Genomic DNA, 24,835 nt, shown 5'->3' with positions numbered 1-24,835 from the left:
ACAGATAGGTAACCTGAGGCCGAGGTGGGAGGGGAGAGCCACAGGCTCAACAGTGGCGCCTAATTTTGCATTCTTCAAGTTTTGCGGACGCTCGGCTTCAGACACATCGAGGTAGCTGACTTTCAAAGGGATAGTGCTCAGCCCCTCTGAAAATGAGATGCCCTGAAATGAAGCCACCCAAAATCCCTTCTGCTCCATCGCATATTTTGTCCAGCTCCCACACTGTCTCGATTTCTGTCCCTTTATTTTTTTTTTTTAAAAAATCTCCCTCTGCTATTAGCAGTCGCTAGTTACCAGGAGCCAATGACATCATTAGCAGGGGCGGAGTTCGTGATGTTCACAGGTCAGCCCGGATAATAAGATGAGGATCAGCCCATGGTATGGGGGATACAGGTGCTGCTAATGCAATGGAGGGTAGCGCCATAGGTGTGGTGTAGGACAGCTGGCTATGGGCGTGGGCTGGAATTGGGGGTGGGGGAATCTGGGAAGGGGGTGATAAGACCTTTGCTCCCCACTCGGTTCCTGATCAGCGGTACAGGCTCCAACACCACTGACTGCCATAGCAGCGAGACGCGTGACAAATGCGTTGAGCAATTATGTCCTCCACGACTGTGAGTGGCGTCAGATGGATGCATCACTCTAATCACAGCTCTGGCATGTGGAGAAAACGTCTCCCAGATAAGGGCGCGGAACTCCCCATCCCGCTCCCTCCCTCCGGAAAAGTCATCTTTCTATTGTTTTTTTACGCTGCAGTAACAGAAAATGTGACCTGGAAGCTGACACACAATGACAGAGCGGTGTGGGTCCTTTATGCTCTGGAATCGTGCACAGCAGATCAGGACTAGAACTTCCTCACTGGGCTATGTCTCTGTCATAAGGATCAAACGTTCCATCCCGCTCCCATGGACTTGTGCAAATTCAAATCTGGATCCAATCTGGGTTTGGGTCCCTGGAGTTTGGGATTTGACAGACCCAAAAACACAAATGGAAACTCAGCCAAACTGGCCAAGGTTTAAGTTCAAAACACAAGAAACCACAAAGTCTCCTGCATATATCCAGGAGTCAGCCCAAGTCTATCTGGTTTGTGGCTGTGGCTGGCTGAAAATCCCATGTATCTCAGCAAAACAATCTTGAGATTCAGGTTTGCAACAAAGCAAGTGCTGCCTAGATTCAGGCTCGGTTACTGTAGCTTTTCACGGCTCTGTGCGAAGCTGCAGACACATGACCCCACCTGGCCGACTGCCGCACACCTGAGGGTGCTCCTGTAGTTTATTACCATGAAAACTAGAGATAGGCTCCAAGTCCCAGCTTGGTAAATATCAAACTTCAGGGGTGATTGGAATCCCTAACCAGATCTGGATCCAAATTTTGCAATGCTTCCAAGTTTCAAAGCAAAGCTTGGCCGAGAACACCCTTGGACCTTGCCATATTCAAACCTGAGTCTGGTAGTGAGAAACTGGACTAACTTTCTTGCAGGCTTCCTGATTCCTTCTGATCAGGCTAAAAACACAACACAAACTGGCTATTTTGCCATTTTTTTGTATTCCCTAGTCTGGACCTGTTTTGAAGCATTGAGGTGCCATGAACATGGGGACATAATGCGGGTGAGGGGCTATCAAAATTTCATCCAACTCTTATGAAACATGCAGTAGGTGTTTGGGGCAATGAGGTAGGTGGGTTTATTTCAGCCAAAACAGGTTTCACTCACTCTTACAAAGCCCTTTCAGATCTTCATGTCCAACTTCAATCAAGCCTAGGTTGTTTGTGGGGTGACAGTTGTTCTGATTTAGGGGCTCTCAGCTGGCCAGCTCTTAGGTCAATTCTGAGAAGTTTATAGGGTAAGAGACAAAGGATGAGAGCAAATCAAGGAGGGGATTTCAAGGAGAGGAAGGAGAAAGTAGTGTGTGGACAAACCCAGGGTTGCATGGAGATGGAGAAGACTTCCTCTCTCAATGCAGGAGGTCCCTCCCAGATCAGCGCTGGGGGCATACTGGGACAGCAGGGTTTGGGGAAACCCAGGAATGAACAAACATGGAGGATGAAGTTCTGGGGGAATGGATTCCAACAAGTCAGAACTGAAGGGCATGAGTGGAAGAAACTGGGGTGAAACAAGCATGGAGACTGGATTTCCTTTTGCCTGGAGAAGAGGCCACTCATCTGCAAGGTGTTGCACTGGCAGCTCAGCCCACCTTGCTCCTGGTCCCACTATACCTGGGAATAACAGCTGAGCATGCATGACCTGCCCCTTGCAACTTCAGAACCCTACCAAAGCAGAAACAATCGATAAGAAATACGCATCCCATCTGATGACATCTCCACTTTGAGATGAATGGAGGCTCCACACTGAGGCAGTCCTGTCTGTTAGCAACACCCAGAAAAAACAACCCCTGGGGGTTTACATCCTTCCATCCTCTCCCCCTAGCATTGGCTTCTCCCTACTTACTTCTCCCCACACTGCACCCGGCCCTACTTACCGTACAGGATGATGCTGACGTTGGTATTTCCTAGCTTGTTGGAGGCCACGCAGGTGTAGTTCCCGTAATCCTGCTCGGAGACGTTGAAGAAGGTCAGTCTGGAGAAGAAGGCTTTGCTTTCAACTTTCACCCCTTTCTGTCCTTCTACCAGCCTGAGGCGAGGGGAGAAGGGGAAAGGGACATGGTAACACCTTCAGAATGGAAGATATGGTCAGAGCAAGGGGCTGCTAACTATGCCCTGGGCTCTTATCCGTATTGCAGTAAAACCTAGGGAACCCACCTGAGATCAGAGCTCCACCATACTGGACAAATAGAGGGAGACATTCCTTGACCTGAAGAGCTTATATTTAAACAGACAAAGGGTAGGTGGGGAAAAAGAGAGATGAAATGAATGGCCCTAGGTCACAGAACAGGTCAGCGGCAGAGCTGGGACTGGAGTCTCGAGTCCCATCCTCTGCCTTATCCACCAGACCACACTCAGACTGCACCAGGGCTGAGCTAGAACAAGAAGTATCCGCAGATAAGCAGAGCAGCCACCATGGCAGAACAGTCTTGGGGCTTGCAAATCTCCCAGCATAGGCGGCGATGATCACCATGTGGGCACAGCAACTCTTTACCAGCAAAACGACAGCCTCCGGGGCCTCTTGTCCATACATGAGAAATAAGCACATGACCTTGGCACGGCTCCAGTCCTCTGGCATGTAGGGACTGAGCCGTCTGAACATGTGCTAGGTATTAAGATCCTGTTTGGACGAGTCCGAAAGCACTTTGGGGTTTCCCCTGTTCTTCTCTGCTTCTTCCCTCCATGCCAGCTTTACACTCCTCTCCCCTCCCCTCCGCCTTCAAAATGATCCCCTTGTTCCCTTCCAAATCTGACAACCCCAACAGGTGGCCTAACCCCCTGCTTCATGGACCGCTTCCTTCACGCCTCCCTAACAAGTTCTCCTGACCCCCTTCCTCCTTAAAATCTATCCCCCCAGGCCTTTGGGGGAACCCCTGGCAGTGTGTCCACTGGGCCCCGGCATTGCAGATAAATCCAGGCATGCTTTCAGGGGCACATCAGAGAGCAGACCCACAGCGGTCTTGGTCTGAGTGGAGTTGTGGTTTGGGGTTCTGCAAACACGCTGCTGAGCTCCCTGGTGCCTGCAAAGACCTTCACAGAGAGGAGACCGGAGAGAGAGGTAGATGGAGCTGAAGGAAACTGAGTGAGGATTGTGTAGTGGAAGGAAGAGGCCTGGGACATCATGTTGGGTGGATGAAACGGTCTGGCAGGGACTCACAGAGATGGGAGGAGCTGGCATCGCTTTCAGGGGACACTGCTGAGGTGCTACAGAGAGAAGAGAAGACCAGAGGGACAACTGGAAGAGGAAGGAGCCCTGCGTGGGACTGGAGACAGGGGGATTGGAGAGATGTCAGGCACTGGAGACTTTCTTCCAGTCACCAGCTCCTCCAGAACTCCAGCAAAGTTCAGGCCTGGCCCAGAAAAAGGTCAGAAAATCAAGTCTTCCCTTGATTTGAGCCAAATCTATTTGCTCCACCCTTACTGCCAAGGGAGTGCTGAGTTTAATCCTGTCGTTTGATTCAAACTAGGACCCAGGAAAACTCGCTCCAGAGAGCCCTTCTCCGGCTAGCAGAGCATGGTATGTGCCTGGCTAGGCTCTGGGAAGATTGTGAAGTGGCAGAAAGCCCTATGTATAGGAACCCTAACCCTAGCTTCAAGTACCAGGCCCATAAGAACCCCAACCCTAGCTCCAGGTATCCTATCCACAGCAACCCCAACCCTAGCTTCAAATACCAGGCCCTTAGGAACCCCAACCTTAGGGCAGGGAGCCCTACCCATAAGAACCCCAACCCTAGCTCCAAGTACCCTACCTACAGGAAACCAGAGCGTAGGGCAGGGAGGAAGAAGGCGAGCCGAGGAGATGGGTCACAGCTGGATCGTGCTGCCCTCTCTCTGGCTAAACGCAGTGTGGCGTGACATCATTTGCAGGTCTGCCATTCACTGATTTTTTGTTTCCTCATTTTACAACTCACTCGCCCTCCTCCCCAGCATCTCTATTTCTTCAGGCACTCTGGTCTTTTTTTACTAGCTAATTCCTCCCAGTGGGTGCCGGCTCTTCATTACCACCACCCCAGCTTGCTTTGGGTCTCATCTGACAACTCTCAATAGCATTTGGCTTCAATATGAATATGAATGTTATTCATATTAGCGGTTTAAAGGTCAGTGCAATATGGCCTGCTTCTGAAAAATGCATAGCCTGATGGCAAAATATCCTCCAATTAGTATTTAAAACCCATTTCTCCATTCCTAGGATGTGCTTAACATATGAAACAACCCTCACAGTTGGTGTAGGGCCTACATAAAGAGAGATCTATCTAATCTTATGCTGATAGATTATCATAGGATCTGAGCGTCACACAAGCTGTTTTAATGTGTTTATCTCCACCACACCCCCATAAAGTCGGACAATGCTGTGATCCACATTTCACAGAGGGGGAAGCAAAACACAGAGAGGTTAAGTGACTTGTCCAAGGTCCCACAGAAAAGTGGCATCGCTGGGAACCGAACGCGAGTCTCACAAATCTCAGGCTAGCACCCTAGTCACCAGACTATCCTTCTTCACTTCCCATTGGGGCCTCATTTCTAGCATGATAAGGGCCTTACATTTCGTCTGCCATTTCAAAGGAACTGGACCGGGAGCATCCTTAGTCTTAAAGCCGCTGCATTTTCACATACCCCCAAAGCCTGGATTTGTGCTTCCAGTAATACTCTCGGCACTTTCAGGCAAGGAGCCACGCAATCTTCACCAAGGAGAGGAATTACTTTTGCTCCCATTGCACAGATGGAGAAAAGGAGGCACAAAGACCATAATGGTTTGCCGCAAGGTCATCCAAGGGGACACTGGCAGTCAGGAACTGAAGCTAGGTTAACTGACTCTCAGCCCACTTCTGTACCCACTGGATCACGCTGCCCCCTTTCGGCCCACAAATGCCATTTACACATGCAGCATGGGGCATGCACATCTGAATTCAAGGTAACCGACTTTAGAGTGCAGATTGAGGCCACTTTGAAAACAAATGCCCAGAAGATCCATTCCCAGGCAGGAAAACTAGCCTAGGAGTTCAGATACTCTATATTGTGGAGAAAGAGTTGAATTAAATATAAATTCACGGCCTGATTTTAAGACGTGTCAAACAACTGCAGGTCCTGTTGGAATGGATGGGTACTGCATGTGCTCAGCACCTGTTCAGATCAGGTTATTAGTGCCGAGTTGGGCCCAGTACAAAAATCCAGATTCGAACCCTACCCAAGTTGGGGGGAAATCTGGCTCAGAATCCAGATCAGACTTTGGATCTGGCTGGCTCCTGTGTTTATACAGGGCTGAGTCAGCTGGATCTGAACGCCACCAGCCTCTGAATTATGGGCAAGTTTGCATCTGGATCTAAACACTCCACCTTGGGCCCATCTCTCATTAGCTGCTGGTCTTTTTCCCTTTGCTCCCAGGAGCGCTGGCCTCTCTATCTCTGCAAAAGCCTCTTTTTAAAGGGCTGAACAAGATTTGGGGAGAGTAAATGGCTTGGCAATCTGGCTTCCTCTGTTCTACTCATCATTTAATTAAAACACCCGGGACGGAGAGATGCTCAATATTTAATTATTGTTTCCCCTGCCTGGAAACTGCACCTGGATGCACTGGATGGAGAGGCCAGATGCTTTCCCGGCGCCTTCCTTGACATGCTGGTTTTATGGCTCTTTTTGCCGCAGGGGGAGGTGGGGTGGAATCGCAGCAGAATCCTGGTGCCTCTTACAACAGCACTACCAGGGCGTGGTCTATTCCCCACCTCCATCCCCTCCTCTCTCCTGTAGTGAGAGCCTAGCAGTCACAAAGACAGGGTGAAATCAGGTCGCTGACCCCCCTTTTCCGGTGCTAACAGGCTCTGCAGTTCAGGTGAAGGCTTAACCGCTCCTGCTTTGTGCAAGGTGAGTGGAGTGCAAAGGGCAGCCAGCCCAGGAGACGATGCAGGTAAATCCCCTGGGAACGGAGGTAGATAGTTTTTCTGCTGGGGTGGATGCCACCTGCAAGGCCTTTCCATCTCCCTCCACCCCCAAACCCCGTCGGATTCACCTACCTTTTGTCGTCTTTGTACCACTGGAATTCTGCGGCGGGGACGGCGGAGGCTTCGCACTGAAGAATGCCCTTCTGCCCCACGGGCACCCCGGTGCTCTTGGCGTCCGAGATGTACGGCGGGTCTGCGGGGACATGAGGGGGTGTGGGTTTCTCCCCGGGGCCTCAGAAAACCCTTCTTTTCTGCCTTCACTCCGCAAGCCTCTCTTTCTTCCCCACCTCGTGGGCTGAGCCAAATGAATCAGCTTGCGGCAGAAGGTCCCTGTGCCAGCCGCCCTCCCCTCGCCAACACGAGGCCAGTTTCCCAAGCTGGTGCCCAGTTCCTGCCACTCAAGTGCTGTTCTACAGGCCTGCAAGGAACTTCACACCCAGCACTCAGGCAGATGGGAAGGGAATGACCCCAAACCTCGTTCTGTGTCTCTAACCAGCGTGGGCCCTTCTGTCTGTCTGCCCCAGTTCACCAGCACCACATGCTTATTGGAGCCTCTGGCTCTCTCCACTCCTAACAGTTTTGTTCCTTTGGTGTGAGTGCATGTGACTTTGTGTGTGCATCCAAGAGCCTGCGTGAGAGTGCGTATGTCCATGCTGGTGAGCGCATGCACACGTGTTTGTGCACGTGTGTGAGCTCATGCACGTTTGTGCATGAGCGTGAGTGCATGTATACGTTTATCTGTGCATGAGTGAGTGCCTGCACACTCATTGTGCATGAGCGTGAGTGCATGCACACGTTTGTCTGTGCACGTGTGTGAGCCCGTGCACACGTGTTTGTACACGTATGAGAGCACATGCACATTTGTGCATGAGCATGAATGCGTGCACATGGTTTTGCATGAGTGTGAGCTCATGCACAGGTATTTGAGCATATGTGTGTGAACGCATGCACCGATGTGTACGCTTTTTGAGCACAGGTGCTCCTGTGTGTACCACAGTGTGTGTATGTGGAAGTGCATGCCCCCGTGGGTCTGTGCCCGTGTGTGTCTGAGTGCGTGCACAGTGTGTGTGTGTGTGTGTGTGCAGAGGAGTAGGGTGCCAGGAGGGATGAGTTTTCTTCACCCACTCTCTTAGCAGCAGCATTCTGCTCATTATTTGTTTATAAATTCCCACTTGCTGCTCATTTCCCTCTTCACTTCTCCCCAGAGGTTATCAGCACAGCATCTCACCATGGGCTGTGAAAGCCCCGTGCACACAGAGAGCCAGGGAGGTGGGGGAGTGGGAAAAAACGGAATTCAAAAACCAAACGAATGGGTAGAACTACATCTGCTAAGAAAACAAGCGCTTCCCTTCCCAACCCACTCTGCGTATGCCCCCTGCAAGGAGACACCCAGCTCTGCCCAGCCCTCCCCTCCTGCACAGATACCCCCCGTTCCCTGAAAGGGTGCCCCCAGCCCAGCCCTCTCCCAGCCCCCTGCACAAACACCCCCACTCTCCTGCAAGGATACACGCAGCCCTCCCCAACAGACACACCCAGCTCCCCCACAGCCCTTCCCAGCCCCAACCACTTACAGACACATCGAGTCCTCTGCACAAACCCAGACCATGCACCTTCTCTTTTGGCAGCGATATAGCCCGAGTGTGAGGGGACAATGGTCTCCTCCCCTCCCCACCGCATTGAGGGGTGCTCTCCTTTCTTTGCCCGCCACCCTGTCTCTGCTAACCACCTGCCCCCAGCGTCCCCTCTGTGCTGCAGCCAAGAGCTGGCACCCGAGGTTACTTACAGTTCACGGTGACTTTCACTCTCCGGACGACGGGAGCCGCCACGTCGTTGGATGCGCTACACTCGTACTCGCCAGATTGCTCCTTGGTGATCCCCGTGATCTCCAGGTACTCGTCTTCGCTCACGAAACCCACAGCTGCAGGGGCCGGAAAGAGAAGGAGAACACGGGCTAGGGAGCAGCTCCACACCTGGGTTAACAGTTACGCGTGAGAAAGGCGGGGGGGGCGGGAGGCCCTTCAGCCGCTCTACCTACCTCCAGTGCCAGTGGGGTTTCCTGACACAGCTCTTAACATGGGCCCCTTCTCCCCAACCCTCCTCTTCACCCCTTTCTCTGTCTGATGCAAGAGAGAAACTCAAGTGCTACTGTCCAGCCACGGAGTAATAAGAAATTGCAGAGCCAGGTTTAGCAGGGTCCCATGGCGGCCCATGTGCAGAAGACCCACTTCCACCCTGGTAGCATTGGTTTGGAGCCCGCAGTGTGGAAACGTTCCCTTCTGGGTCAAGAGGGGAAATTCATTTATCAGGCCCTAAGGACATGGTCGATTCTCTAGCAAGGCCCCTGGACTGTGATCCTAAAGAGTTCACCCTCCGAGAGGACTCGCGCACCCACTGAACATGGGATTCTTTGTGTTGGATCTATACAGGGGGAGCAGTGGATAACAAGCTATCCCTTTGGTTCAGCTAACAGGCTGCCTCATCAAACCATAAAGATCATTCCAATTTGGTCTAAACGCCAGGCTTGAATCTCCATAACTAAACACCAATGTCAGAAGGACCCTGAGCCAAGAAATTCCCCTTGTCCAGGACCTTTTACCATCAGCTGGGTATTAATACGATCTGACCATTGGAAAGCACCTTCCCATCCTGAAGGATCACAACACACACTCAGTTATCAGTTCATCCAGCACAGAAATGCTACCCCCTCTGGTGTGAAATGTAGCAACTGCTTCATACTACGAGCAAAACAGCTCCCGGCTTTACGAGAGGAAGTGCAGGACACCACACACAATTGGACTCTGATGGTGGGAGCGAAGGCAAGAAGATTGCGATCACCCATGTTGGAATTTGTCCCAGGACTCCAGGCCTGACTTTCCCCTAATTTAGGGGGAAGGGCTGACGTATCTTTACAGACAACCAGGGCCAGATTTTCCAATGAGCTCAGGGCTCCAAACAGTACCAAATGGGCTGAGTTCTGCTGAAGATTTAGCCACACATTTATGGGCTGTGCTCTCTGGAGGGCTTCGTTTTGATACAGTCCCTGCTAGCATGCCAAGCGCACCACAGCTGGGTATCATGGTCAGAGGGCCCACATTCCCTGCAGTAACTGGGACACCAGAAAAACAAGGAATGCAGGGAGTTAGGCTGGAAGCAACACAGGGACACAGCAGTGCCCAGAATTTAATAAGTTCCACTTCAGCTTAACCTGTGCTCACCCTCCTGCTTTGACAGAGAACCACGGGGGCGGTGTGGGAGCTGTGAGTTCTCTGCAGACCAGCAGCTGGCAGTGTGGGCCATGGAGCTCGGGCTGAAGCCCCCCAGAGCCCTGGATTTTGCCAGCAGAAACCTGGCCCCGCGATGGACCCAGTAGACGGAGTTTGAGCTGTACACAGGCCTGGCCATGCAGGGGGACGACAACAGCGGGAAAGTAAAACTTTTACTTTGCCTTACTGGGGAACAAGGCAGAGGGGTCTGCAGCACTCTGACGCTCACCACTGTCCCAAGCTTCACAGCAGTCCTCTGGAGAGCTATTTTTCCCCAAAGCAGAATGAAACTGTGGAGCACCAGAGACCAAGCCAGAGGGTGAAAAGCCGAGCAGGCACAACGTGCCCAATGGTTCATGCAGTGAGACAACAGCCAAGGAGAGCCGGTGGCCAGGGGTCTGTACCCGTAACGAGATGTATCCACAGTGGGAGACAGCAGGAGCGGACAAAGAAGTGCCCTGCGCTAATACAGCATTGCAAGGAACGGGGCAAGCTGGACCATTTTAGCAGCGTGCCCAAGAGCAGAAGGTCTCAAAAAGATGCATTCAGACAAGTACAAGAGCGAGACAGCACATCAGACAGCGGTGGTGACGTCATGACTCCCTCTTTGGGTCCAAGAGCATCCCAGGTTCAGGCTACTGGGACAGGAAGGCAACAAGAGACCATATCAACCTCTGTGTAAGCAACGATGTGAACAGGGAAACGCCCTCCACGATTTCAGCTGGATAGCAGGGCCTCCTGCAACGTGACTGAAAAATCATTGGGAAGCTGATTGGAAACCCATACTCAGAGAGTAATTATCAATGGTTCACAGACAAGCTGGAAGGACATATCGAGTAGGACCCCACCAGGATCTGTTCTGGGTCCAGTTCTATTCAATATATTCATATATGATTTGGATAATGGCATAGAGAGAACACTTATAAAGTCTGCAGATGATAACAAGATGGGAGGGGTTGCAAGAACTTTGGAGGACAGGATTAGAATTAGAGCTCGACAAACTGGAGAAATGGTCTGAAATAAATAGGATGGAATTCAATAAGGACAAATGCAAAGTACTCCACTTAGGAAGGAATAATCAATTGAACAATCACAAAATGGGAAACCATTACCTAGGAAGGAGAACTGCAGAAAAAGATCTGGGGGTTATAGTGGGTCACAAACCACATATAAGCCAAGCATGTAATACTGTTGCCAAAAAAAAAAAGAAGCAAATATTGTTCTGTGATGTATTAGCAGGGGTATTGTAAGCAAGACACGAGAAGTAATTCTTCCGCTCTATTCCATGCTGATTAGGCCTCAACTGAAGTATTGTATCCAGTTCTGAGCCCCACATTTCAGGAAAGATATGGACAAATTGGAGAAAGTCCAGAGAAGAGTGACAAAAATGATGAAAGGTCTAGAAAACATGACCTATGAAGAAAGATTGAAAAAATTTGTTTACTCTGGAGAAGAGAAGACTGAGGGAGGCCATGATAACAGTCTTCAAGAAGGTAAAAAGTTGTTACAAAGAGCAGGGTGATAAATTGTTCTCCTTATCCACTGAGGAAAGGACAAGAAGTAATGGGCTTAAATTGCAGGAAGGGAGATTTAGGTTAGACATGAGGAAAAGCTTCTTAACTATAAGGGTTGTTAAGCACCGGAACAAATTACCTAGGGAGGTTGTAGAATCTCTGTCATTAGACGTTTTTAAGAGCAGGTTAGACAAACACCTGTCAGGATGGTCTAGATAATACATAGTCCTGCCTCAGTGCAGAGGACTGAACTAGAGGACCTATTGAGGTCCCATCCTGTCCTACATTTTTTATGATTATTTGATTTGTTGCGGTGAATTGGACTAAAACACATGCTTTACAAACAGTAGATGCAAGCAAATAATGTACAAAGAGCACAATGCAGCCCATAGGAAAATGTGACCTCATAACAACTGATCCAAAATATAACAGTTGTTTCCAGCTCAACTTTGTGGTGGTAGAAGGTAAGCACCACAGATCCCGCTTGGGAAGTATGGCCATGCAAGCGATGGAGCCGATCAGGTTCAGCTGCAATGCAAAAGAGGGAGACCCATGGACAATGGAGACCATTTAAGAAGCACATGGGGATATTTTCAAAGGCCTTGCAGGAAAGCTGCAACTAGAACTAGACCCTGCTGTGGATTCGGTGTGCTTACCATGAAGGAAAATTACAGTGGCACTATGTAATCCAGTACACAGGGAGCCTGAAAGCCTGCAGAGCAGGGGCATCATAGCACCTGTAGAGGCCAGCACAGCTTGGGTAAGCAGCACAGTGGTGGTAAAGAAGTTATCAGGCAAATTATGCATCTGCCTAGACCCAAAGCCACTCAACTGAGTATTGAAAAGATGCCACTATTCACAGCCCACAACCTCCCAAAGCCAGAATCTTTGTGTTCTGTGATGTGAGGAATGGGTTTTGGCACATGAGCCTGGATAAAGAGTCCGGTATGCTGACAATGTTTACAATGCCATTTGGTTGCCACAGATGGCTGCGCATGCTGACGGGCATAAGCCCAACACCAAAGGTGTTGCAGAGAAAATTCGCCCAAGCGCTGGAAGGACTGCCTGCGGTGAAAGTAATTGCAGATGATATCCTTACTGTAGGTGAAGGGAGCAGTGATTCAGGAGCTGACTGGGACCATTGCAGAAAACAACAAGTTTTTCTACAGTGATGCAGGGACAAGAACTTAAAACTCAACTGAGAAAAAATGCAACTCAGACAACATGAGGTGACATATATTGGACATTTGCTCACAGCAGAGGGACTGAAAACAGATCCCCAAAAGCTGAAGGCAGTCAGAAAACATGCCAGCTCTAGTGGCTATGAAATCGATACTGCACTTCATATGCATGATAAATTTTCTGACCAAGTTCTGTCCACACTGCAGCATCAGCTCACAAGGCAGGATGCTGAATGGGACTGGGCAGGTCCCCAACTGCAAGCATTTGACACTGTGAAACAAATTATAACAGATGCCCCTGTCCTGAAGTACTACCAGCCAGGAGAACCACTGAGACTCCAGGGTGATGCATCGGAGAAAGGTGATGCTCCTCTTTTGTCGCTTATGCCAGCAGAGCCCCTGTCGCGGGGCTGATACACCCCATCACCGTGTGGGGGCAGGGGAGAGGTGCCTCAGCACCCCGCAATCAAGTTTGAAGGGGAGCCCCGGGTCTTGGGGCTGCATGGCCCACAGGCCTCAGTCCTTGATGCGGCCCTTGATAGCAAGGCAGTGCAGCCTATCAGCCAAAATCAATACCACAGCCCTTGCTGTCAGGGCAGTGCGGCCCAATGGCCAGAGTCAATACAAGTGGCGAGCGGGGCCATCACCCCAGGGTGGGTAGCGGCCAGGATAGGGGGATCCAGGCCCACCCTCTCCACCGGGTCCCAACCCAGGGCCCTATCGGAGGTGGGTTTGCCCACCACCAGCTTGGCGGGGGTCCAACTGAAACACACCGACCTTGGTCGGGTTTCCCCGCAAAACCTCCCCGGGGTCACTTCCTACCCAAGTCTCTGGAGTCCTCCCTCTCTGGGATTCTCCAGTCTTTCCCCTCTCCATGACGTCCCATGCCGGTGTGTCGGGGTCCGTCTCCAACTGGCTGGCCTCTGCGACTTGGAGTGCAGGCATTCCTCCCTCAGGAGCTGGCGACACCCCTCCTTCCCCGCCAGCGGTCGGCCCAGACTGAGCTGTTCTGCTGGCTTTTATGTCCTGCTTCCAGCTGGAGCATGCCCAGCAGAGCCGGGGGTGTGTGTGGTCTCCTCGGCTAAGAGAGAAGGGTTAACCCCTGCTGTACCAGTGTGGGGCTGATACACCCCATCACGGCCTTGTCAGAGGCTGAACAGCGGTACGCCCAAATAGAAAAAGAGCTTCTGGCTGAGGTATTTGGAGAGGAGCGATTCCACCATAGTGCATGTTTGGCCACCCAGTAATAGTGCAATCAGATCAGAAACCCCCCCAGGCAATCATGGCAAAGCTCCTTCCCAGTGCTCCAAAGAGACGGCAGCGTATGTTGAGGCACCTCCGGCACTACCCGGCAGAGATCAGATGTTGTCCAGGGTGACTTCCGGTGTTGGCTGACACCCTGCGCTGGGCAGCATCAGCAAGTTGGGGGAAGGGGATCAGGGCACCGACTCCATTAGCATGCTGCACGAGCTCCCAGTTTCAACAGTGACACTGATGGAAACCAAAGAGGCTTTGGAAAAGGACCCCCAGTAGTCTAGAGCGAACTAGCAGGGTGGCCAACAGACAAAAGCTAAGCATCAGGAGGAGCAGAACCATCTTTTCAAATTATGGACTGGAAATGGAGTATCATATTCTGAGGACAAAGAGCTGTTGTTCATGCAAAAAAAAAAAATACATGCCTCACACCTGGGCATTGACAGCTGTCACAGACAGGCTCTCCGGCATGTTTATGGGCAGGAATGAAGAGCCAACTCTGCCCCTTGATGGAAGGGTGTGACACTGGTCATGCGATAACCACCAACCGCAGCCCCTTTCACTCAGCCACCCTCAAACACCACGCTGTTGTATTGGCTCAGGGCCGGCCGAAGAGCATCATCTACTGAACCACCACCACCACCACCTCCTGCAGTGGTCCTCGGAGGTCTCCCAGCCATGTGCCAAACCTCTCCAAAGCGTCTTCACCAGCAAGCTGGGACTGCAGCACAGAGGGGGCCAGCTGGTTCTTGATACTGGCTGTGCCCCTACCCGATGTTCATAAGTAGCTCGTATGAAAAAAAATATTCAGGTTATTAAATCTGTGCGTCCCGTGGTGCCATTCCTGTGCCCTGTTTCAAATGAAAAAGTGTGTTTGACCTTGAAAGAAGAAGAAGAAGAAGAAGGAAAAAAAAAAAGCAGCAGCAGCTTTCCGTAATAGCCCCAGAACAGGGAGAGAGTGGGATTTTTGTATTTATTTCTTTGAAATCTCGCTATCGCCTTTATCAGATCTCCTGCAGCCGGGCTGCTATAATTACTGTGCAAAGCATCTCTGAGACCAGTGTCACACTTAATATTCCTATTAATTTTAAACGGTAGTCCTTGGTACATATGTGTGGCAACTGGTGTCATATTTTAATTAGGCCTGCCCTACACCATCTGAAATTAATAATAGCTCGAATTACCAGTGTAATTTATAAATTAACATTGCCGACGCATTAGGAAATAAATTAGCTCCGGACAGCTGTTTCTGGGATTGAGTGCCAGCGGTGAGGGGAGTGCTCACAGGTTCCCCCAGGGAGACGGGGCACTTGGCTGCTGGATCTGGGGAGATGAGAGGACACCAAGTCCTACAGCTCTCCTGCCTCTCCTCTCGCCCAGGGCGATGCAGCTCCGAGAAGCACCTTAATGATGGTGTGTGCGGGGGTTTGCCATCCAAATAAGTTATGGCTCGAGGTGGGTGGCTGGTCACATCTCACGCACGGTTACTTGTGTGAATATGGAAAATATGCACACTGCATGCTCAAATACACCCCCTCCACAGCTGTCCGCCTCCTGTAGGCAACCGTACGAGAACCCATCACTGCAGCATCTGAGCAGTGAATATGATCATGCAGACTGGCAGCATTGCTCAATAGGGTATCTGTCTGTCTGTCTGTCTATTTATCATGTCCCGATCATTATAGTATAAGGCACCAAAATATACCCACACACCTGCATAGATACTGATGCACACACACGTTCTAAGATATGCATGTGTTCACTGCACAGATGAGTATGCAAACATGTACACGAGTATACACACATTGCACATTAGCACAGGTTTGCAGATGTGCTCACATGTTTTCATGCGTATGTGCATTTTGCGGAACACTCGTTGTGTGGCTAAACATGGCCCATGGCAATCTCTCCAGCACCTGTGACTCGCCTGGGGACCGGGAACTGTGAGTCTTAAGTGGAGAGGAATCCTCCTCCCTGGCAGGTAAGCACAGCTGCTCCATGGTGAGTGGCCATAGGATCTGCATAGCAGTACATCCTCCAGCCTCACGCCTTACCCAAAGGCACCCCTCATGGAGACTCACAGAGCTGAGCTCTGCCCTGCACAAGAATCCCATCCCTATAACATGTTTCCCCTCTTGTACAGCAGAAACATACCAATTCCACAGCCAGATGGCTCTCATTCTCATAGACTTTAAGGGACCATTATGATCATCTAGTCTGACCTCCTGCAGGCCACAGAATCTCACCCACCCACTCCTGCAATAAACCTCTCACCTATGTCTGAGCTATTGAAGTCCTCAAATCGTGGTTTAAAGACTTCAAAGTGCAGAGAATCCTCCAGCAAGTGACCCGTGCCCCACGCTGCAGGGGAAGGTGAAAAACTCTCAGGACCTCTTCCAGTCTGCCCTGGAGGAAAATTCCTTCCTGACACCAAATACGGCGATCACCTGAACCCTGAGCATGTGGCCAAGACTCACCAGCCAGATACCCAGGAAAGAATTCTCTGTAGTAACTCAGTTCCCACCCTATCTAACATCCCATCACAGGCCATTGGGTCTATTTACCACTAATAGTCAAAGATCAATTAATTGCCAAAATCACGTTATGCCATCAAACCATCTCCTCCATAAACTTATCGAGCTTAATCTTGAAGCCAGATAGGTCTTTTGCCCCCACTGCTTCCCTTGGAAGGCTGTTCCAGAACTTCACTCATCTGATGGTTAGAAACCTTCATCTAATTTTAAGTCTAAACTTCCCGATGGCCAGTTTATATCCATTTGTTCTTGTGTCCACATTGGTACTGAGCTTAAATAGTTCCTCTCCCTCCCTGGTATTTATCCCTCTGATGTATTTATAGAGAGCAATCATATCTCCCCTTAGCCTTCTTAGGTTAGGCTAAACAAGCCAAGCTCCTTGAGTCTCCTTTCATAAGACCGGTTTTCCATTCCTCAGATCATCCTAGTAGCCCTTCTCTGTACCTGTTCCAGTTTGAATTCATCCTTCTTAAACATGGGAGATCAGAACTGCACACAATACTCCAGATGAGGTCTCACCAGTGCCTTGTATAACGGTACTAACACCTCCTTATCTCTACTGGAAATACCTCGCCTGATGCATCCCAAGATCCCATTAGCTTTTTTCACGGCCATATCACATTGGCGGCTCATAGTCATCCTGTGGTCAACCAATACTCCGAGGTCCTTCTCCTCCTCTGTTACTTCTAATTGATGCGTCCGCAGCTTATAACTAAAATTCTTGTTATTAATCCCTAAATGCATGACCTTACATTTCTCACTATTAAATTTCATCCTATTACTATTACTCCAGTTTACAAGGTCATCCAGATCCTCCTGTATGACATCCCGGTCCTTCTCTGAATTGGCAATACCTCCCAAGTTTGTGTCATCCGCAAACTTTATGAGCACACTCCCACTTTTTGTGCCGAGGTCAGTAATAAAAAGATTAAATAAGATTGGTCCCAAAATCGATTCCTGAGGAACTCCACTGGTAACCTCCCTCCAGTCTTACAGTTCACCTTTCAGTATGACCCGCTGTAGTCTCCCCTTTAACCAGTTCCTTATCCACCTTTCAATTTTCTTATTGGTCCCCATCTTTTCCAATTTAACTAATAATTCCCCATGTGGCACCATATCAAACGCCTGATTAAAATCAAGGTAAATTAGATCCACTGCGTTTCCTTTGTCTAAAAAAATCTGTTACTTTCTCAAAGAAGGAGATCAGGTTGGTTTGGCACGATCTACCTTTTGTAAAACCATGTTGTATTTTGTCCCAATTACCATTGACCTCAATATTCTTAACTACTTTCTCCTTCAAATTTTTTTCCAAGACCTTGCATACTACAGATGTCAAACGAACAGGCCTATAGTTACCCGGATGACTTTTTTTTCCTTTCTTAAAAACAGGAACTATGTTAGCAATTCTCCAGTCATACGGTACAACCCCTGAGTTTACAGATTCATTAAAAATTCTTGCTAATGGGCTTGCAATTTCATGTGCCAGTTCCTTTAATATTCTTGGATGAAGATTATCTGGGCCCGCCGATTTAGTCCCATTAAGCTGTTCGAATTTGGCTTCTCCCTCGGATGTGGTAATATCTGCCTCCATATCCTCATTCCCATTTCTGATGCTACCATTATCCCTACGCTCATTAGCCTCATTAAAGACTGAGGCAAAGTATTTGTTTAGATATTGGGCCATGCCTAGATTATCCTTAACCTCCACTCCATCCTCAGTGTTTAGCGGTCCGACCTCTTCTTTCCTTTTTTTCTTCTTATGTATATGGCTATAAAACTTTTTACTATTGGTTTTAATTCCCTTTGCAAGGTTCAACTCTACATGACTTTTAGCCTTTCTCACTTTATCTCTATATGTTCTGACCTCAATAAGGTAGCTTTCCTTGCTGATCCCTCCCATCTTCCACTCCCTGTATGCTTTCTGCTTTTTCTTCATCACCTCTCTGAGATGCTTGCTCATCCAGTTGGTCTACAACTCCTGCCTATGAATTTTGTCTCCTTTCTTGGGATGCATGCTTCCGATAGCTTCTGCAGCTTTGACTTGAAGTAATCCCAGGCCTCCTCCACCTTTAGATCCATAAGTGCTTCAGTCCAATCCACTTCCCTAACCAATTTCCTTAATTTTTGAAAGTCAGCCCTTTTGAAAAACCCTAGTTGCAGATTTATTTTTGTTTGTCCTTCCGTTCAGTTTGAACTGAATTAGCTCATGATCACTCAAGCCAAGATTGTCCCCTACAACCATTTCTTCTCTGAGGTCCTCACTACTCACCAAAACCAAATCTAAAATGGCATCCCCTCTTGTTTGTTCAGCAACTGCTTGGTGAAGGAATCCCATCAGCTATCGCATCCTGGAAAATCTGAGCCCTGTTATTATTACTAGCACTTGTCCTCCAGTCTATATCTGGAAAGTTAAAGTCTCCCATGATCACGCAGTTCCCATTAGTATTTACTTTATTAAAAACATTAAAGGGGTCTCTATCCATATCCAGATTAGATCCCGGCAGACTATAGCACACCCCAAGCACTATCCCAGGGGAGGCTCTAATGGCTTTCTTCCCCAATGTGATTTTTGCCCAGACAGACCCTGTCTTATCCATTCCATCACTTCTTATTTCTTGACAGTCTACCTCATCATTGATAGACAATGCTACTCCACCACCTTTGCCTTTATTTCTGTCTTTCCTAAGCAGCAGATACCCTTCAATACCCGTACTCCAGTCGTGACTACTATTCCACCATGTTTCTGTTAACCCCATAATACCTGGTTTCACTTCCTGCACCAGTAGCTCTAGTTCCTCCATTTTGTTACCTAGGCTCCTCGCATTGGTGTACAAACATCTTAATTTTTGCTGTTTGGCCTCACTCACTTTCTTCACCCAATTAGGCATGGACACTCTACCACCAGTATGACCTATTAGGCTGGTATCCACACTGCCCTTCCTCCTTATGTCCATTCTCCTACCCCCGGCTGTATCCTTTCTTACTTCATTTTCTTCCCTCTCAATGTTAAAATCTGGCGTGGAGATTACCTGGACATCTCCCAACCATCTCCCCCAAATTCCTAGTTTAAAGCTCTCTTAATCAGTTGTGCAAGCCTCCATCCTCTTCCCCTGCCCCAGTGGAGGGTGCAAGATTTGCCTCCTTTATGCGCGTGTACACACACACATATACACAGAATGAACACACGCAGACACTGACAGGGTCACACCCATGTGTGCTGCCTCTGTCCATAATATTATTTAAAAAGCCAATTTGCAGCCATGTGTTTCTTTGACATGGGTTTGCAGGCTGTGAAATTGACGCATGGCCACTCCTTTGATTTCCATCTACATTCTGTGTCCCTGAATTCCTCCCCTCACTCCACGCCCCGCCACACACACACGTGTGTGTGTCTACTATAACCAGAATGCACACACCAGTCACAAACCAGCCCTAAAGTGCACTGTTTGCAGCTCACGCTGCACTCCAGACCTTAGAAAGGGGGTGAACCACTGCATCGTTACATCATCTCAGGCTCCTCCGCACTGTGATGAATTGTTAACATCCACATGCTTCCGAGGTCCAAAGCTGGAATCCCCACCGGACCGGTTTACGGCTAAAACTGCTGAGTTCATCAGTCCTAGCACAACTGAAGGGCAAGATGTGAAGGCGTTACCCCAAAATCAATATCCTTTGGAGACACAAAAATCACACTTTTATATTCCATGGGTTGTACAGTAAAGCGTGCTGCAAAAAGGTCCTCCCTTTTATGGCTGACCTAGAATTGGCTTCTCAGTAGCACAGCGCTGCCTGCTGATAAAGTAAGGACACAGCCAGTGGCCTTCAGATACTCCCGTGAGCAAATTTCACTCCAGTTTCTGCAAAGCAAAGATAATGAACCACTTTCTAATTAACAAAAGACCTTTCTCTGAGTGCACAGAAGTAGCTTAGTGAGCATGCACCTTATTGGATCTCATGCCAAAAGAATTAGCCATTAGAGTGCAGGGAGCCACAGTGCTAGCGTGTGGTTTGAGCCCATTATAAGTAAGCTCCAGTGTGTTTCCTGCATGCAACAGACTTTGTTAAAAATTAATGGTGAGGGTCAGCCTTCCACCCACAAAAGCGAGGGAAATATCAGAGATAAAGGCTCCCAAGTCCTTCCCTTTATGCTTTGATAGTGCAGAAGTCGGAGATAAGTGCATGATGATAAACCTACAGAGGGGTGAACCACAGAGGGCATGGGAATCCAAGTCACTTTGGATGGGTACACACAAGATCTGATTCTTATCCAAACAATTTGGACGTCTAGAGCCTGCAAAGGTGGGCCAGTAATACAGCAGAGTACTGAAATACCGGTCTTGCACTGTATTTCAGCACTTGCTTTTGCCCTTTCGGAGACTGCAGGATCCAGCTTCAAGTATCTAGCTACTATTAATTAGTATTATTGTAGCTTCTAGAGGCTTAACCGAGATCAAGGTTCCATTGTGCTAGATGCTGTACGTACACATAGGTTCATAGATATTAAGGTCAGAAGGGACCATTATGATCATCTAGTCTGACCTCCTGCACAACGCCGGCCACAGAATCTCACCCACCCACTCCTGCGATAAACCTCTCACCTATGTCTGAGCTATTGAAATCCTCAAATCGTGGATTAAAGACTTCAAGGAGCAGAGAATCCTCCAGCAAGTGACCCGGGCCCCATGCTACAGAGGAAAGCAAAAAACCTCCAGGGCCTCTTCCAGTCTGCCCTGGAGGAAAATTCCTTCCCGACCCCAAATATGGCGTTCAGCTGAACCCTGAGCATACGGGCAAGATTCACCAGCCAGATACCTCAGAAAGAATTCTCTGCAGTAACTCAGATCCCACCCTATCTAACATCCCATCACAGGCCATTGGGCCTATTTACCATGAATATTTAAAGATCAATTAATTGCCAAAACTATATTATCCCATCATACCATCTCCTCCATAAACTATACACATAGTGAGAGAGAGAGAGTCCATGCTCCCAAAAGCTTACAATCCAAACAGACAAGAGAAAGAAAGGGTAGGAGGGGGATGAGAGGCACAGACAAGGTCACACAGCCAGGAAGAGATCCCAAGTTTCCTGAGTCCCAGTCCAGCCATCTGTCCATTAGACCACACTGCATCTCATCTCATCCATCTATCTACCATTAGTTACTCATAATACTAATAACACTGGGAATTATTAAGGCATTTGAGAAATCTAATTTGCTTTCCAACACCTATGTTCTTTCTGTTTGATCTTTATTCCGCTTAAAACAATTAACCTAGAAGGGTCAGTTTCTCTTCCTGTTTACGGTCAGTTTCTCATGGACTAGCGCCATGCTGGTGTGCTTGGGTTCCCAACACAGCGGAGAAGCAATTCAATCCAACCCCGCTACTGGTTTTCATGAAGGAGAGAAAAAAATCCTGTGATCATTTCTGTGCACGTGGGGACCCATTCCCTCCACCCTGCCCCTCCATCAGCCAGCAGCACCTGTGCCGAGTGAGTTCAAAACAGCGCCTTTCTGAGTTGGCACCACTACACAGGACACGACAAGGTGCACGGCAGGAGGTATCCAGGCCATTAGGTCCCCCCACTTTTTTTTGTTTATCTTTTTTAAATATACAGAACTTAAGCTTTGACTTTAAAGTTCACCTTCCCCGCACAATACCATGGGTGATTCATTGCTGGCACTGCAACTAGGCAGTAAATAGACTTTAAAAAACACTATATGTGGAAAAGTACAGTCACCTCCTAAACCATAATAGTTCATCAGTTTCCCTTTTTTAACACCTTAAGGCCCAAGAGCACAGGAGGCCTTTCCGAACGGTAGGTTGTCACTGGGTTTCGGGTTTTTAAAAGGAGAGCAAGTTTCGATGGACAGAGAAGCAGGAAATAAAGTCGCAAGCCACAAAGTCTGTAAAACCCGAAACTAGCTGAGACCATTTAAAACGAGCGTGGTACAAAATAAATCAACATTCCACTTCCGAGCTGAAAATTTATTTCCCATGTTCCACACCCCCCCCCTCCCCCCCCGGCGACCAAATAAAATGGGGGTTAACAGATCCTTTGCTGTAGCATCCCCTGCTGGGTAACACCGGCCACTGCATCTGTCTAAAGAGAAAAGCACAGATTGAGACTAATTGCTAACGCACTCTGCTCTGTGGCCTCTGCATTTTTGCCTATTTATAATGGGACGTCTTGTTGATATCTGGACAAATCTCATTCATTAGTGACTGCCAGGAATGGAGAAACAAACAGACTGGACCCGGGGAGCAGCACTGGGGTTAAGCAAACACAATCTGTAAGCACAGACAGTAGGAAGCAACAGACTGCTCATGTAAACTGCGGCTGCTCAGGTCTCACAGGGCCATTAGAGATGGAAAGGACAATTATTTACATGGAGAGTGGCGCCGGCTGGCGTGAAAGGTGGCACTGGTACGGTCTTTGGGTGAAGATCACCCCTGTGGGGAGATTCAGCACAGCTCAAGCCCTGTTTTGGCAGCTTAAGTGAGGCTTAAGTCATAGGTCTCACGCTGGCCCTGCTGCAGAGGGGTAAATTTCACTCTTCGGGCCTGCTTCGCTGCGGCACGATTCCACTGCCATGCCAGTGCGACTCCCTGGATTGCAGCGACATTACAGCAGTGCCAAGCTGGAGTGATGCAGTGGCGAAGCGGGTCTGTTGTGTTTCGATCTAGAGCACCACCTCTGTGAACGTTTCAAGTGAGAAGGGGCTTGAAACCGGTTCACAGGAAAGATATAGGGCTATTCAAACATTCTCCTCCCCATCTGATGGCTGTGTGAAATGGGTTAGTGTATCCCACCTCAGTTCTTAGTGGACACAAAACCCAGCAACACTATGGACACATTTGCGGGCAATTCCAGCAGAAAGGCCTAGGATCGAATGGACCATGGAGTCCATCCTCTCATTTCATACACAGAGGGGGTCCAGGGTGAGGCTGATTGGCAGGGCAGTGTATGCAGGTGAGGTTCTCTGCATACCCACGTTATAGCTTCCGTAACTAGCACTTGCCTCTCCCAAAGTTCACTCCCCGGTACCATCGGAGGGAGGACAGTCTGTTAATCTGAAATAGCCAGTTCCTGGTAGAAGCTATGAGAGCTCCCTCACGTCCTTCCATTCTTCCTTGTTGAAACAACTTTGTTAACTTTTAAAAGATGGCTCCGCTTGAGCACAGTTAGGAGCTGAAATATTACAGGAATTAATATTAAGCTCTCTGATCTCCTTGGGAGCCATAAAGCTGGCACAGCTGGCACCTATTATTATTATTATTAATAATAATAACAATAAAGATATAACATAGGCCAGAAAATTGAGCTGTTAAGAAATGTATTCCCTATCCATCAGCTAAGTGCATACAAAATTCTTGCTTTAACTAGGCTAGTGAGCCACTTTCTGCCCCCTTCTGGCCTGGGGCGTGCTAGAGAATCTCAAGGCGAGCTCTGAAGTTTGGTCAGATATCTTCCATCGTTTCTCACGTTGTAAGGGCAATAGTGCCAGGGGACGACATTTCATTAGTTGAGTAAAGGCCTGTTCAGAAGTACTATTTATCCATCCATCCATCCCCCCACATCTATCTATCTATCCATCCACCCCCGTACACCCCCAGCTATCTATCTCTATGTGTAACCCTCATCTCGACAGTATCTGAGTAACTTTCAGTCATTACTGGATTTTAGTCACTGATCTGTATCAGGCCAGGAAGGGTGTAGATTTCACACATCCGTCTGTCTGTCTGTCTGTCTCCTCTGAAAGATTCAGACATGTCTTGGGGCATATTATCACCCCTGGATTGCCACTGGGACTGCAAGCTCCCAGATGGGAGGCCGCTGTTGATTCCCTTCCTTGGGCCCGTCGTTTTCACACGGCAAAGGGAGGTGACACTGACAGAAGCAGCATGCAGGGAACCGTCCATTAGCTTTGTAACTCATTCATTTGGAAGAAAATGGCAGGCTGAATGTTCTGGAGCACCTCAAAGCTACAGACAAGAAACACTTGTTTGTTTCAGGAACGGAGTGGGATCCACGCTTGGCCAGCCTCCCCGCTCAGCTCTGCCAATGAACCCCTCTTCTCCCCTGCAGCATCCTCTGCTATTCCAGTCCTAGCTGTCTCGGGCAGCTCTGTTAATGCACCTGAAGGTGGCCCTGCAGTGCTCCCCGCTGTGCCAGCACTGGGGCACCTCATTGCTCTGCCGTACCACAGTCCTGATGGGCACAACTGCTGAACAACACGGCCAACATACAACTCGAACCTGCAGCCGCATTCCTGGCTCCTCCCCACAGCTCAGTCTAGGCACTTCCCCTCTGGCTAGCAGCTCCACCCCTCCTGCTCCCACCTTCCTGAACACTGCCAGGCTCCCGGTGTTTTCTTGTGATGTGTGCACAATTATTCACTAGCGGCTAGGAGGAGACTCCACCAAATGCATTGCACCAGTGACCAGGGACTTAGCTGAACCCTAGAGACTGAAAAGGGACAGCTGGAGCAATAACCCACTGTCCCGCCAGCCTGTGAAATAACTGCACAGTGCCTGGGGTATGTATCTAAGTCACCT

At 49.0% G+C, this 24,835-nt stretch overlaps 1 protein-coding gene across 12 annotated transcripts in view; it reads right to left on the bottom strand.

Annotated features, from left to right (window-relative positions):
• NTM (neurotrimin) overlaps positions 1-24,835 on the bottom strand; it is a 682,503-nt gene that overhangs the window by 25,385 nt on the left and 632,283 nt on the right. For all 12 annotated transcript variants that reach the window (XM_043533929.1, XM_037882399.2, XM_043533930.1 and 9 more), the window contains 3 exons: positions 8,314-8,448; positions 6,603-6,723; positions 2,475-2,626 (listed from right to left, as the gene is read on the bottom strand). In XM_043533929.1, coding sequence (XP_043389864.1) covers positions 2,475-2,626; positions 6,603-6,723; positions 8,314-8,448 — 408 coding nt within the window. The remainder of the gene's footprint in view (positions 1-2,474; positions 2,627-6,602; positions 6,724-8,313; positions 8,449-24,835) is intronic.

Source organism: Chelonia mydas, chromosome 22, assembly GCF_015237465.2.
Source record: "Chelonia mydas isolate rCheMyd1 chromosome 22, rCheMyd1.pri.v2, whole genome shotgun sequence".
Lineage (NCBI taxonomy): Eukaryota > Metazoa > Chordata > Testudines > Cheloniidae > Chelonia > Chelonia mydas.
This window is presented reverse-complemented; position numbering and strand designations above follow the sequence as displayed.